Raw genomic sequence first — 14,545 nt, forward strand, 5'->3', positions numbered from 1 at the left:
ATGGAAATGATAATTATATTTAATTGGCAGTAAAGGTCATGTGACTGACAGGTATGAGCCTTAGTCTTTATCTATCTATTTGACCTGCAATCCATATATCAATATTTTATTAAGGAAATATCTGCATTATAACTTCCTCCAAACAAATATGTTTTCAATATGACAGTCACCTTAAAAATTAAATTAGTCTAAAGTATTTATTTGTAAATGTTAATAAAAGTTCAAACTGTGCATTACATGATATTTGTCATTTAAATCAGAGCATATTTGCATTCGTTAAATAATTACATGTATTGCCATTCACATTTGCACATATATATGCATGTCAAGGACAAACAATTTACTTTATGGTATATAAATGTATATCAACAGCTGAGTTCATGACAGTTGCATATTTGTATTTGACAACTACTGACAGTGTTGACTGATTCACAATTGCATTTCCTTGAAAAGGACAAGATATGACTAGATTAAATATACTCCAAATTTAAGGTCAAGTGGAATAACTTACATCTGTCCTTCAAATATTTAGCTTTTAGCATCAAGAAACTTCTTATGTATTCAAATATATGATATTATTTTTAGGTACCAGCGCTAAGGAGGGGTAAAGTGGCCTTTTTGAGGGGGTATATTAGCGAAATTCCAATTGTTTCTAGATTCTGTTAAATGTTTGCAACAAGAGTGTACACACTGAAATGTCTTGCCAGCTTTACTGACCATTGATATTATGTTCATAGTCCTAAATATAAAGTTTTACTACAAGTATCACGTTAACATGATATTAAAAATGATCCTAGAAAATGAGGTCAAGGTCAGATAAACCAAGCGTGAAATACATGTACACCTCACAATCATTCCATGCACCAAATATAATTGACCTATTGCTTATAGTATACGAGAAACAGACCATACCATGAAAACTTTAAATTGCCCAATGAACCATGAAAATGAGGTCAAGGTCAGATGAACCCTGCCAGACAGACATGTACACCTTAGAATCATTCCATGCATCAAATATAGTTGACATATTGCTTATAGTATTAAAGAAATAAACTTTAACCAGGAAAACTAAACATTGACCAATGAACCATGAAAATGAGGTCAAGGTCAGATGATACCTGCAAGACAGACCTATACAACTTTCAATCATTCCATACACCAAATATAGTTGACCTATTGCTTATAGTTTAAGAAAAAGACCAAAACACAAAAACTTTACATTGACCAATGAACTGTGAAAATGAGGTCAAGGTCAGATGATACCTACCAGACAGACATATACACCTTACAATCATTCCATACACCAAATACAGTTGACCTATTGCATACAGTATTAGAAAAAGAGACCAATACACAATAACTTAACTTTTACCACTGAACCATGAAATTGATGTCAAGGTCAGATGACACCTGCCAGCTGGACCTGTACACCTTACAACCCTTCCATACACCAAATATAGTAGACCTATTGCTTATAGTATCTGAGATATGGACTTGACCATGAAAACTTAACCTTGTTCACTGATCCACGAAATGAGGTTGAGGTCAAGTGAAAACTGTCTGACAGGCATGAGGACCTTGCAAGTTATGCATATACCAAATATAGTTATCCTATTGCTCATAATAAGAGAGAAATTAACATTACAACAAATCTTAACTTTTTTTTTCAAGTAGTCACTGAACCATGAAAATGAGGTCAAGGACAATGGACATATGACAGACAAAATTTCATATCATAAGGCATCTATGTACAAAGTATTAAGCATCCAGGTCTTCTAGGCTCGACAAAAACTTTTAAAATTGACTTTAGGTTTTCATAAAAAATTAATATATTATGACTATTATAGTTAGTTTTCATAAAAATAAGGAGATGTGATATGATTGTCAATGAGACAACTATCCACCATGCTTGGTATTTCATGATTAATTCCAGTATGACATGTTTGATACATTTTATTTGAAAGTATCAGAATATTATACTTAAGTCATACACTATACAGAATTTTTATCAAAACGCTTTTATACCAGTAAACATTCAATCATCTTACTATCTAATGCAAGATGTTAGATTAATTCAGCATGATCAGATGCAGTGAATAACATTGACTTGATAATAATAAAATTTATTCTGCTTCCTAAGTTGTCATACCCGTATCCAAGGGTTTGCGTTTCTCGGGTTTGGAAGACCACCCCCTCCCAAAACACTGTTAAAGTCAAAATTCAGATTGAAGTTTGATTATTAAAGCCAAGGCTTCATGACCACATATAACCTCCAGAGTCAAAGACATCCTGGCTAATAATATGTAGTACTGTAAAACAAAAATCAATTTGTACCAATATTGTATTGTTTTCCTAATTTGTTTAAAAGGAAGCAAATAGGAATGTATATCTTGGAATACATGTATCCATGAAAGTAAAGACAGTCCTGTTGCATTTTTTACTACATTTTACTACAGTATGGGTTGACAAGTGACATCTTTACAGATTTTCATTCTAGCTACCTACCATCACTGCAATGCAAGTATGATTGAATTGCGTTTAACACCACTTTCAGCACTATTGTACTATTTCGTGGCGGTCAGTTTTTATTGGTGGAGGAAGCCGGAGTGCCCAGAGAGAACCACCGACCTTCGGTAGGAAAACTGACAATCCTAGTCAATTAAGATTGTAGTCGAGCGCAACTTCCAGTGTCGGATTCGAACCCACAACCTCAGTGTTGACTGGCTTGTGATACAGTATATTGACTACTTAGACCACTCGGCCACCGAGGCTCCTACACAACCTCAGTGTTGACTGGCTAGTGATACAGTATATTGACTACTTAGACCACTCAGCCACCAAGGCTTCTACACAACCTCAGTGTTGACTGGCTACTGATACAGTATATTGACTACTTAGACCACTCAGCCAACAAGGCCCCCAATGGAAGTACCGTATAGCGGGTTATTTTCGCGGGGTGTTTATTTTCGCTTATTTTGGCGGATAAACGAAAATGGTGAAAATAAATTCCGCGAAAATTTATGCATACGTTTAGAAGTTTCGAAGTTAACATTGTGAAAGGATTTTGTAATCGATCTATTTTTCCCTGTTGGCAGGTCAATAACAGTATATGTTAGTTTTAACAAAATAAATGCCAAAGGGCATTGTACATAAATGTATTTTATAAAATGACTGTCAGGTGTGTATACCCTTATTAATAAGTGTCAATTAGAATAAGAGTGTAAGGTACTCTTATCAGGTAATTACCCCATATTAATTAGTGTCAAACTATATAAGAGTTGTAAACACTCATGATAATTTTGTAACCTAATTGCCAGTGAGTAAGTACATCAAAGGTCCGGTCAAATCTAATCAATCGTAAAATTTACAAGACGTTTGAATACCTGTAACAAATAATTATCTAAGTTAGCGGTATTCTAATGATTAACTGTATCAGAAACTAATCAATAAATAAGAGGTCATTTTGATAAAAACTAGAGGCTCTAAAGAGCCTGTGTCGCTCACCTTGGTCTATGTGCATATTAAACAAAGGACACAGATGGATTCATGACAAAATTGTGTTTTGGTGATGGTGATGTGTTTGTAGATCTTACTTTACTGAACATTCTTGCTCCTTACTACTATCTCTATCTATAATGAACTTGGCCCGGTAATTTTGGTCATGTTGACTTATTTGTAGATCTTACTTTGCTGAACATTATTGCTGTTTACAGTTTATCTCTATCTATAATAATATTCAAGATAATAACCAAAAACGGCAAAATTTCCTTAAAATTACCAATTCAGGGGCAGCAACCCAACAACGGGTTGCCTGATTGGTCTGAAAATTTCAGGGCAGATAGATCTTGACCTAATGAACAATTTTATCCTCATCAGATTTGCTCTAAATGCTTTGGTTTCAGAGATATGAGCCAAAAACTGCATTTTACCCTTTGTACTATTTTTTAGCCATGTCGGCCATCTTGGTTTGCGGGCGGGGTCATCGGACACATTTTTTAAACTAGATACCCTAATGATGATTGTGGACAAGTTTGGTTAAATTTGTCTTAGTAGTTTCAGAGGAGAAGATTTTTGTAAAAGATAACAAAAATTTACGAAAAATGGTTAAAAATTGACTATAAAGGGCAATAACTCCTTAAGGGGTCAACTGACCATTTTGGTCATGTTGACTTATTTGTCGATCTTACTTTGCTGAACATTATTGCTGTTTACAGTTTATCTCTATCTATAATAATATTAAATAATAACCAAAAACGGCAAAATTTCCTTAAAATTACCAATTCAGGGGCAGCAACCCAACAACGGGTTGCCTGAATGGTCTGAAAATTTCAGGGCAGATAGATCTTGACCTAATGAACAATTTTATCTCATCAGATTTGCTCTATATGCTTTGGTTTCAGAGATATGAGCCAAAAACTGCATTTTACCCTATGTACTATTTTTTAGCCATGTCGGCCATCTTGGTTCGCGAGCGGGGTCATCAGACACATTTTTTAAACTAGATACCCTAATGATGATTGTGGACAAGTTTGGTTAAATTTGTCTTAGTAGTTTCAGAGGAGAAGATTTTTGTAAAAAATTACAAAAATTTACGAAAAATGGTTAAAAATTTACTATAAAGGGCAATAACTGCTTAAGGGGTCAACTGACCATTTTGGTCATGTTGACTTATTTGTAGATCTTACTTTGCTGAACATTATTGCTGTTTACAGTTTATCTCTATCTATAATAATATTCAAGATAATAACCAAAAACGGCAAAATTTCCTTAAAATTACCAATTCAGGGGCAGCAACCCAACAACGGGTTGCCTGATTGGTCTGAAAATTTCAGGGCAGATAGATCTTGACCTAATGAACAATTTTATCCTCATCAGATTTGCTCTAAATGCTTTGGTTTCAGAGATATGAGCCAAAAACTGCATTTTACCCTATGTACTATTTTTTTAGCCATGTCGGCCATCTTGGTTCGCGGGCGGGGTCATCGGACACATTTTTTAAACTAGATACCCTAATGATGATTGTGGACAAGTTTGGTTAAATTTGTCTTAGTAGTTTCAGAGGAGAAGATTTTTGTAAAAGATAACAAAAATTTACGAAAAATGGTTAAAAATTGACTATAAAGGGCAATAACTCCTTAAGGGGTCAACTGACCATTTTGGTCATGTTGACTTATTTGTAGATCTTACTTTGCTGAACATTATTGCTGTTTACAGTTTATCTCTATCTATAATAATATTCAAGATAATAACCAAAAACGGCAAAATTTCCTTAAAATTACCAATTCAGGGGCAGCAACCCAACAACGGGTTGTCCGATTCATCTGAAAATTTCAGGGCAGATAGATCTTGACCTGATAAACAATTTTACCCCTGTAAGATTTGCTCTAAATGCTTTGGTTTCAGAGATATATGCCAAAATCTACATTTTACCCCTATGTTCTATTTTTAGCCATGGCGGCCATCTTGGTTGGTTGGCCGGGTCACCGGACACATTTTTTAAACTAGATACCCCAATGATGATTGTGGCCAAGTTTGGTCAAATTTGGCCCAGTAGTTTCAGAGGAGAAGATTTTTGTAAAAGTTTACGGACGACGGACGACGGACGCAGGACGACGGACGACGGACGCAAAGTGATGAGAAAAGCTCACTTGACCTTTCAGGTCAGGTGAGCTAAAAAAATTAATCAACCATAACAATAGACACTTGTTTGTCAAGTTTTACAACTTTTTAACTGCAACAATTTCAGGATCCACCAAAATATTTAATTGGGATTTAAGAATCCACCAAAATAAACACTGCCAAAATTTTTCGTATACTTTGTTGCCCCCAAATCGCGAAATTTTACACCCGTGAAAATAACCCGCTATACGGTATGAGACTTAGTCTGTGGATTCATTACTATTCCTGTGGTACTTAATTATTTACATGGATTTTGTGGTTATAGATGAAGCAGGTATCTAAAAGTACATCAAAATTTCAATTTTCTATAGGCTTGTTAAAAGATCTGGTCTAAACCACAAATCAATTATCCCAAAAATACAATTTTATCTGTCAAACCATGAAAACTTGTACTCATGAAAATAAACAAATCGACAGTATATTTATTCACAACTTTTCTTTTGTGGTTATAGGTCGAGAAAGTATCACAGAGTACACCAAAATTTCAATTTTTTATAAGCTTGATAAAAGAACTGGTCAAAACCACAAATCATTTATCAACGAAAATACAATTTATCCGTCAATCCATGAAAACTTGTAAATAAATTAATGGACTGTATATTTACATAACTTTTCTAGACTAGAGGCAACTTTGGGCTTGATATGTTGTATATAAACATCTGTCTATTGTTAAAGACTGTATGATCCAATATGAAGTCATAAATGGATGTTAAAGGCAAATCTTACAAACAAATGGAACAAAAGGCAATTGCACTTGACGAAAACTGTTCATCTTATACTTTGGCATTGGTATTTCTTACTATATTGGCTAACATTTATAGTATAGAAAATAGATACAATAATCCAATTTATGTGACTGCCGTGTACCAATTTCAATGGCAACAATGCTAGAACTGGGTTTAGACAAAATAATCATGATACCATATGTTTCTTTGTACTTTATATTATCTATATGGCACTGTTTTATTTTTTTTTTAGATTTTGTCAAATAAGGCTTTAAATAGATCTTAACTTTTATCATGTTTATAATGCAAATAAAATTGAGAATGGAAATGGGGAATGTGTCAAAGAGACAACAACCCGACCATAGAACAGACAACAGCAGAAGGTCACCAACAGGTCTTCAATGCAGCGAGAAATTCCCGCACCCGGAGGCGTCCTTCAGCTGGCCCCTAAACAAATATATATACTAGTTCAGTGATAATGAACGCCATACTAAACTCCAAATTGTACACAAGAAACTAAAATTAAAAATAATACAAGACTAACAAAGACTAGAGGCTCCTGACTTGGGACAGGCGCAAAAATGTGGCGGGGTTAAACATGTTTATGAGATCTCAACCCTCCCCCTATACCTCTAGCCAATGTAGAAAAGTACGCATAACAATACGCACAGTAAAATTCAGTTTGGTGGTAGGAAAAAAAGGAGGTGGGACATAATTGCTTCATGGTGAGTCCCCCATCTTGTTAGTACATTGCATTAAATTCAAGCAGACTACACATACAGGTAATATCAAAATCAGATTTGGCATTACCTATTCTGATATTCCATATCATACCTGTTTAGATGACTAAATCTCTCCTTCCAATTTTCAGCTCTTCCTATCTCTCCTGTGAGTTCATCTTTGATTTGCATACCATAAAAATCTAACATCATCTTATAAGACTTTAAAACTCTTTTATGGGCCTTTTCATCACTTATTATTCCCTGGAAAATATGTGTCTACTCTAAGCATCAACCTCAATAATGAATCTAAGCTAAGGAAAAAATTTCTTATTTTTTAAAGCAAGAAAATATTTCCATATTTGAAGATTTAAATGAAAATTTTACAGTTCAAAATATAAGGTTAACAACATAGTATAAAGTATAGATTATCAGGCTTTCTGCATACTGATCATGCAGATACAGTGAAGTATTATCTTTGAGTCACTACATGAAGCTTTTTGACAAGTGAGAGCTGCGAATAAGTTAAATAAAATAGTCTGCTGACACAGCTTAATACGACCGCAGAGGTCGAACCCTGAACACTAATATCAAGCATGATACAGCTCTGAATTTGGATTGTGATTAAATATTTGACAAGGCATAGGTTTCAGACACAGAATAAATGTGGTCAAAGAGCTGAAAAATTTGAATTGGATTTTTACCTATTATGGTCCAATATCCAAATACACTGTTAGATACAGCATATCCAAGTACACCAAGAATTTAATTTGTTCATCTATTAATGGACAATACTAGCTAAGTTTTTAAAGGGGTTTGCTTCATAAAAAAAATACATATATATATAGCAGTCTGAAAATTAATTCAGAGCCTAGTCTAGGATTTTGGAGAGGGAGAAGTGACTTCTCCTTCCATTAGAGAGTAGGGAGAAGTGGTCAAGTTCTTGGAGAAGTAAAATTCCATTACTGTTTCGGTTGCATAATGTTTTCATGCTTATCACTAAGGAAATTGTTTTATATATGCAATAAAAAATATACTTGCAGTTTTTTCATATGATATTGTACAAAATGTATATATTGAAAATTCTTAATAAAAAGGTTTAGACAATATAGTTGTTATTTATTTATTCATACCATTTGTACTGTCAACTTGAATTTAAGTTTAAATAAAATTTGTTGCTAGGGAGTAGCCTAGTAATATTATGATGCATTAATTCATGTGCATCTGCCTCAATTTATTTTTAAAAGTCCAGAAAAATATGACTCCCAGTTTATCTGATGAATTTTACATGACTGGGCAATTTAATGTATATCACCACTTGTCATAATTTTGTAAAACATTATTGAATGTCTAGGACATCATGTCAGTTGTAAATTGAGAATCTCGTGAAAGATTGTAAGCCTGTAAATGAAGATATCTGTCAACCACATATTAATTAACCGATAAAGAGCTTATTTTTATCATTTTTTTTTATAAAAGATATCTTCCTTATTAACGAATTGGTTGTAAAAAAAATCCAATGCTGATCACAAGCTGGCCATGTGTAGTACGTTTGCAATCACATTATCCATCAGCTGTCTTTCTACCTTTTATATTTCAATTTTTATTCAATGAATATAATAAATCTACCATTAATTCCCACCCTTAACCTTCCGAATAGTACAACTGATCGACTCGTTAGAAATAAAAATAAAACAAATCAGCTGAGTGATTACGCAACATCCTCAGATGAAAATCATCGTAAAATGATCTCAAACAGACGCTAAGTTTCCCATTTTAATAGTTGTGAATGTTGAATCAGAGGATGTTCAAAGTCGTCTTTGTATTTATTTCATTTGATCGTCGACAGTAAATTAGTCCTTGGTTGTTCTGAAAATCCTGATTTTCCTTGTCAGTAGCCATTTTTGTTTACCTGAGCGACTTGTAAATCACAAGTTGTCTTCCTTATACCGATTTTGATAGCAACTTGACTTCGTTATGAAGTCAGTCGGACGGTGAGATTAGGGATTTTCAAAATTCTTTGGCGACTTAAATTGTAATTTCGCCGGAAAGATTATGGCCTGTAATAATTTATACAAAATGACAAACAAACCTACCACAAAGTTCTTCAAAAATTTTACAAAAAAACCATTCATCATTAATAAAATGTCTTTAAAAAATCTTTAAAACTTACCTTTAATTATGTTTCAAAATATCTAATTATGAACAGTAAATTTCAAAGTATATTTAAACATGATTTCTTCTCTAAAATTAGAAATTGATGATGTATCTATTTTTACCTATGAATCTACTTACAATTTCTATTAATTGTGCAATACAGCTCTGAATTTGGATTGAGATTAAATATTTGACATAGCATAGATTTCTGACACAGAATGAATTTGGTCTAATGGTCCAATATCCAAAATCTAAATACATGGTTATATTCAGCATATCAAAGAACCCCACGAATTCATGTTTTGATGAAATCAAACATAGTTTAGTATTGGACCCTTTGGACCTCAATGTGGACCAATTTTATATAGGGGACCAAAATCCAAAATCTAAATACACAGTTAGAATCAGCATATCAATGAACCCCAAATATTCAATTTTTATTGAAATCAAACTAAGTTTAATTTTGGACTCTTTGGAACTTAATGTTGACAAATGGTTGACCAGTCTGAAAACTGGGCCCAAAATCAAAAATCTAAATACATGATTAGATTCAGCATATTAAAGAACCCCAAGAATTCTAGACTTTGAATTAAAACCCCATTGAAATAAGCAATTTATACAAAGTATTAGAAAAGTATTGTTTTTGGCCCTTTTTTTCCAAAATGGTTAGGGTCATAACCCCCCAAAATCATTCCTAACATTCCTTTTTTGGTATGGTACCTTGTGGTACAATTTCATAGAGATCCATAGACTTATACTCAAGTTATTGTCCAATAAAATGCTCCGCTGGGGCGCAGCTTGATACGACCGCAGAGGTCAAACCCTGAACAGTTGGGGCAAGTATGGACACAACATTCAAGCTTGATACAGCACTGAATTTGGATTGTAATTAAATATTTGACACAGCATAGGTTTCTGACACAGAATGAAAGTGGTCTAAGAACTTATAATTTTTTAATTTACCTATTCATATATGTGATGGACTGTGAAACTCAGATCAGGAGATTGGGAAATTTTGGTCAGGAGATTAGGACTCAGATCAGGAGGTTTTTAATCGACATAAATTTTGTCGTAAATGTAACCGTGTGCTGTAAAAATGGTCTTTTAAAGTGTGTTTTCTTCAACTTTCCATCCAATTTATTATGTTTATAGTACCCTTGTACTTATAAAGTTTCTCCATCTTTATATTTTACATGTTCAATCTAACATTTTTTTTTTTTCAGTATGTTCTTTAAATTTTTTACTTCATATTCTATAAAACATTTATTGCAACCAGAACATTTGTTTAACTATCTGCAAATAGCTTTTGTTTGCATACTCAGAAAATCATTCTAACTGTAAAACAAGGGTCATAGTTATTATATAAATTTCAATTTAAGCCTTGAAAGGAAGTATAGAATCCTCAAATAATTTTCAAATTATTATTTTTTTATTTGTCCTAAGACATTTAAAATCATTTATTTACCATCCTTTTATGATTATTTGTTCAATTTATATTTTATTTATATTCTTTTAAAAAATTTCATTATTAAAAGGAAAGTAACTTAAAACAGGATAAATCAAGGGAAGTAACCCAATAAATACACAGTTTTTGTTACACAACGGCAGTTAGCCTGAGGTAAAAAATCGTTGATTACCAGTATGTTTGACACCTAAGCTGACAAGTGAAGTCATATAATTATGCATGTTAATTGATTTACAGGTAAAATATAACTTCAGGTAATGTGAGTTACACCAGATGCCTGAGATGATAAGTTGGGCAGAAATTTTTCATTCATGAAAAATTTCATACACGGGATTATAATTTTCCTCTTCAACCGGAGGTCGGGAGGAGACTCCTGAAAACAGGATTATTGTACTCCTGTCGGGAGGTTCACATGTATGCTATTCAAACCATATCATTATTATTTGCTTTTATATATAAATCAGAAATAACCAATTTAAAATGGAAAATTTTAAAGAAAAAAAAGGAAAAAAAAATCCCCCCCCTAAATTTTTTGAACCCCCTTATGATTCATCGCCCCCACACTCAATCCCAGCTTTCCCTTTGTGGTATGGTACCTTGCAGTACAATTTTAGAGAGATCCATTCACTTGAACACAAGTTATTGTCTGGAAACTAGAAAAATGCTTGTTTTTTTGTCCCTTTTTGGCCCCTAATTCCTAAACGTTTAGGGCAATTACCCCCAAACTCCAACCCAGCTTTCCCTTTGTGATATGGAACCTTGCAGTACAATTTCATAAAGATCCATACACTAACACACAAGTTATTGTCCTGAAACTAGAAAAATGCTTGTTTTTTGCCCCTTTTTGGCCCCTAATTCCCCAAATTTGGAGGAAATTACCCCCAAAAATCAATCCCAGTATTCCCTTTGTGATATGGAATCTTGTGATACAATGTCAGAGAGATCCATACACTAACACACAAGTTATTGTCATGAAACTAGAAAAATGCTTGTTTTTTGCCCCTTTTTGGCCCCTAATTCCTAAAATTTGGAGGCAATTACCCCCAAAATCAATCCCAGCATTCCCTTTGTGATATGGAACCTTGTGGTACAATGTCAGAGAGATCCATATACTTACACACAAGTTATGTCTGGAAGTTACAATAAAATGCTCCGCAGGGCGCAGCTTGATATGACCGCAGAGGTCGAACCCTGAACAGTTGGGGCAAGTATGGACACAACATTCAAGCTTGATACAGCTCTGAATTTGGATTGTGATTAAATATTTGACACAGCATAGGTTTCTGACACAGAATGAATGTGGTCTAAGAACTTAAAAATTTTAAATTGGACATTCACCTATTATGGTCCAATATCCAAAATCTAAATACATGGTTAGATTCAGCATATCAAAGAACCCCAAGAATTCAATTTTTGATGAAATCAAACAAAGTTTAATTTAGGACCCTTTTGACCTCAATGTGGACAAAGTTGATAATGGGGCCCAAAAATCAAAAATCTAAATACATGGTTAGATTCAGCATATCAAAGAACCCCATATATTCAATTTTTGTTGAAATCAAACAAAGTTTAATTTTGGACCCCGATTTGGACCAACTTGAAAACTGGGCCCATAATCAAAAATCTAAATACATGTTTAGATTCAGCATATCAAAGAACCCTAAAAATTCAATTTTTGTTAAAATCAAACTAAGTTTAATTTTGGACCCTTTGGACCTTAATGTAGACCAATTTGAAAACGGAACCAAAAATTAAGAATCTAAATACACGGTTAGATTCGGCATATCAAAGAACCCCAATAATTCAATTTTTGATGAAATCAAACAAAGTTAAATTTTGGACCCTTTTGACCTCAATGTGGACAAAGTTGATAACGGGGCCCAAAAATCAAAAATCTAAATACATGGTTAGATTCAGCATATCAAAGAACCCCATATATTCAATTTTTGTTGAAATCAAACAAAGTTTAATTTTGGACCCCGATTTGGACCAACTTGAAAACTGGGCCCATAATCAAAAATCTAAATACATGTTTAGATTCAGTATATCAAAGAACCCTAAAAATTCAATTTTTGTTAAAATCAAACTAAGTTTAATTTTGGACCCTTTGGACCTCAATGTAGACCAATTTGAAAACGGAACCAAAAATTAAGAATCTAAATACACGGTTAGATTCAGCATATCAAAGAACCCCAATAATTCAATTTTTGATGCAATCAAACAAAGTTAAATTTTGGACCCTTTGGACCTCAATGTGGACCAATTTAAAAACGGGGCCAAAAATCCAAAAACTTAATACACGGTTAGATTCAGCATATTAAAGAACCCCAAGAATTCAAGAATAAAACCCCATTGAAATTGATCAAGAAATAAGCAATTTATACGAAGTATCTTCTTTTGCACAATACTGTGCAATTGAATATTTCTTGCTATTGCGCAATACTGTACAATTGACAATTTCTTGCTTTTGCGCAATATTGTGCTATTGGATATTTCTTGCTATTGCGCAATATTGTGCAATTGAAGATTTCTTGCTATTGCGCAATACTGTGCAATTGAAGATTTCTTGCTATTGTGCAATACTGTGCAATTGAAAATTTCTTGCTATTGCACAATACTTATTAGATAATAATTTACACATCCTGTTTGGTGTGTATCTCCTACCATATCATTATTATTTGCTTTTAAATATTAATCAGAAATAACCAACTTAAAATGGAAAATTTTAAAAGAAAAAAAAAAGGAAAAAAAGAAAAAAAAAGAAAAAAAAAAATCCCCCCCCAAATTTTTTGAACCCCCTTATGATTCATCACCCCCAAACTCAATCCCAGCCTTCCCTTTGTGGTATGGTACCTTGCAGTACAATTTCAGAGAGATCCATACACTTGAACACAAGTTATTGTCTGGAAACTAGAAAAATGCTTATTTTTGGCCCCTTTTTGGCCCCCAATTCCTAAACGTTTCGGGCAATTACCCCCAAACTCAATTCCAGCTTTCCCTTTGTGATATGGAACCTTGTAGTACAATTTCAGAAATATCCAAACACTTACACACAAGTTATTGTCATGAAACTAGAAAAATGCTTGTTTTTTGCCCCTTTTTTGGCCCCTAATTCCTAAAATTTTGAGGCAATTACCCCCAAAATCAATTACAGCCTTTCCTTTGTGATATGGAACCTTGTGGTACAATGTCAGAGAGATCCATACACTTATACACAAGTTATTGTCTGGAAGTTACAAAAATGCTTATTTTTGGCCCCTTTTTGGCCCCTAATTCCTTAACTGTTGGTACCATAACCCCCAAAATCAATCCCAACCTTTCTTTCGTGGTATTGAACCTTATGGTAAAATTTCATGGAGATCCATTCACTTAAACTAAAGTTAGAGTGCGAAAACCAATGTGTCTTCGGACGACGCCGGACGACGACGACGACGACGACGACGACGACGCCAACGTCATACCAATATACGACCAAAAATTTTTTAATTTTTGCGGTCGTATAAAAACCAGAAAATCCTAGTTTTTTGCCCCTAATTCCTAAAAGGTTTTGGCCATAACCCCCAAAATCAATCCCAACCTTCCTTTTAATGTATGAAACCTTGTGATACTATTTCATAGAGATCCATACACGTAAACACAAGGTGTCCTGAAACAAGAAAAATACTTGTTTTTGGAACCTTTTTAGCCCCTAATTTTGTTAGGACAAAAACCAACAAAATCAATCACAACCTTCCTTTTGTGTTATGTAACCTTGTGGTACAATTTCATAGAGATTCATGCACTTATACTGAAGTTATTGT

General features: G+C 33.6%; 1 protein-coding gene and 1 long non-coding RNA gene across 2 annotated transcripts in view; both read right to left on the reverse strand.

Moving 5' to 3' along the window:
• Nucleotides 1–14,545, reverse strand: part of LOC127705226 (opioid growth factor receptor-like protein 1) — a 61,623-nt gene that overhangs the window by 21,442 nt on the left and 25,636 nt on the right. Inside the window, exon 6 of the mRNA XM_052209547.1 lies at nucleotides 7,239–7,387. Coding sequence (XP_052065507.1) covers nucleotides 7,239–7,387 — 149 coding nt within the window. The remainder of the gene's footprint in view (nucleotides 1–7,238; nucleotides 7,388–14,545) is intronic.
• On the reverse strand, nucleotides 11,323–14,252 carry LOC127705227 (uncharacterized). The gene is made up of 2 exons (XR_007983752.1): nucleotides 12,597–14,252; nucleotides 11,323–12,199 (listed from the first exon to the last, which is right to left on the reverse strand). It is a non-coding gene; the product is annotated as an uncharacterized LOC127705227 (long non-coding RNA).

This window comes from Mytilus californianus, unplaced genomic scaffold (assembly GCF_021869535.1).
Source record: "Mytilus californianus isolate M0D057914Y unplaced genomic scaffold, xbMytCali1.0.p SCAF_6, whole genome shotgun sequence".
Lineage (NCBI taxonomy): Eukaryota > Metazoa > Mollusca > Bivalvia > Mytilida > Mytilidae > Mytilus > Mytilus californianus.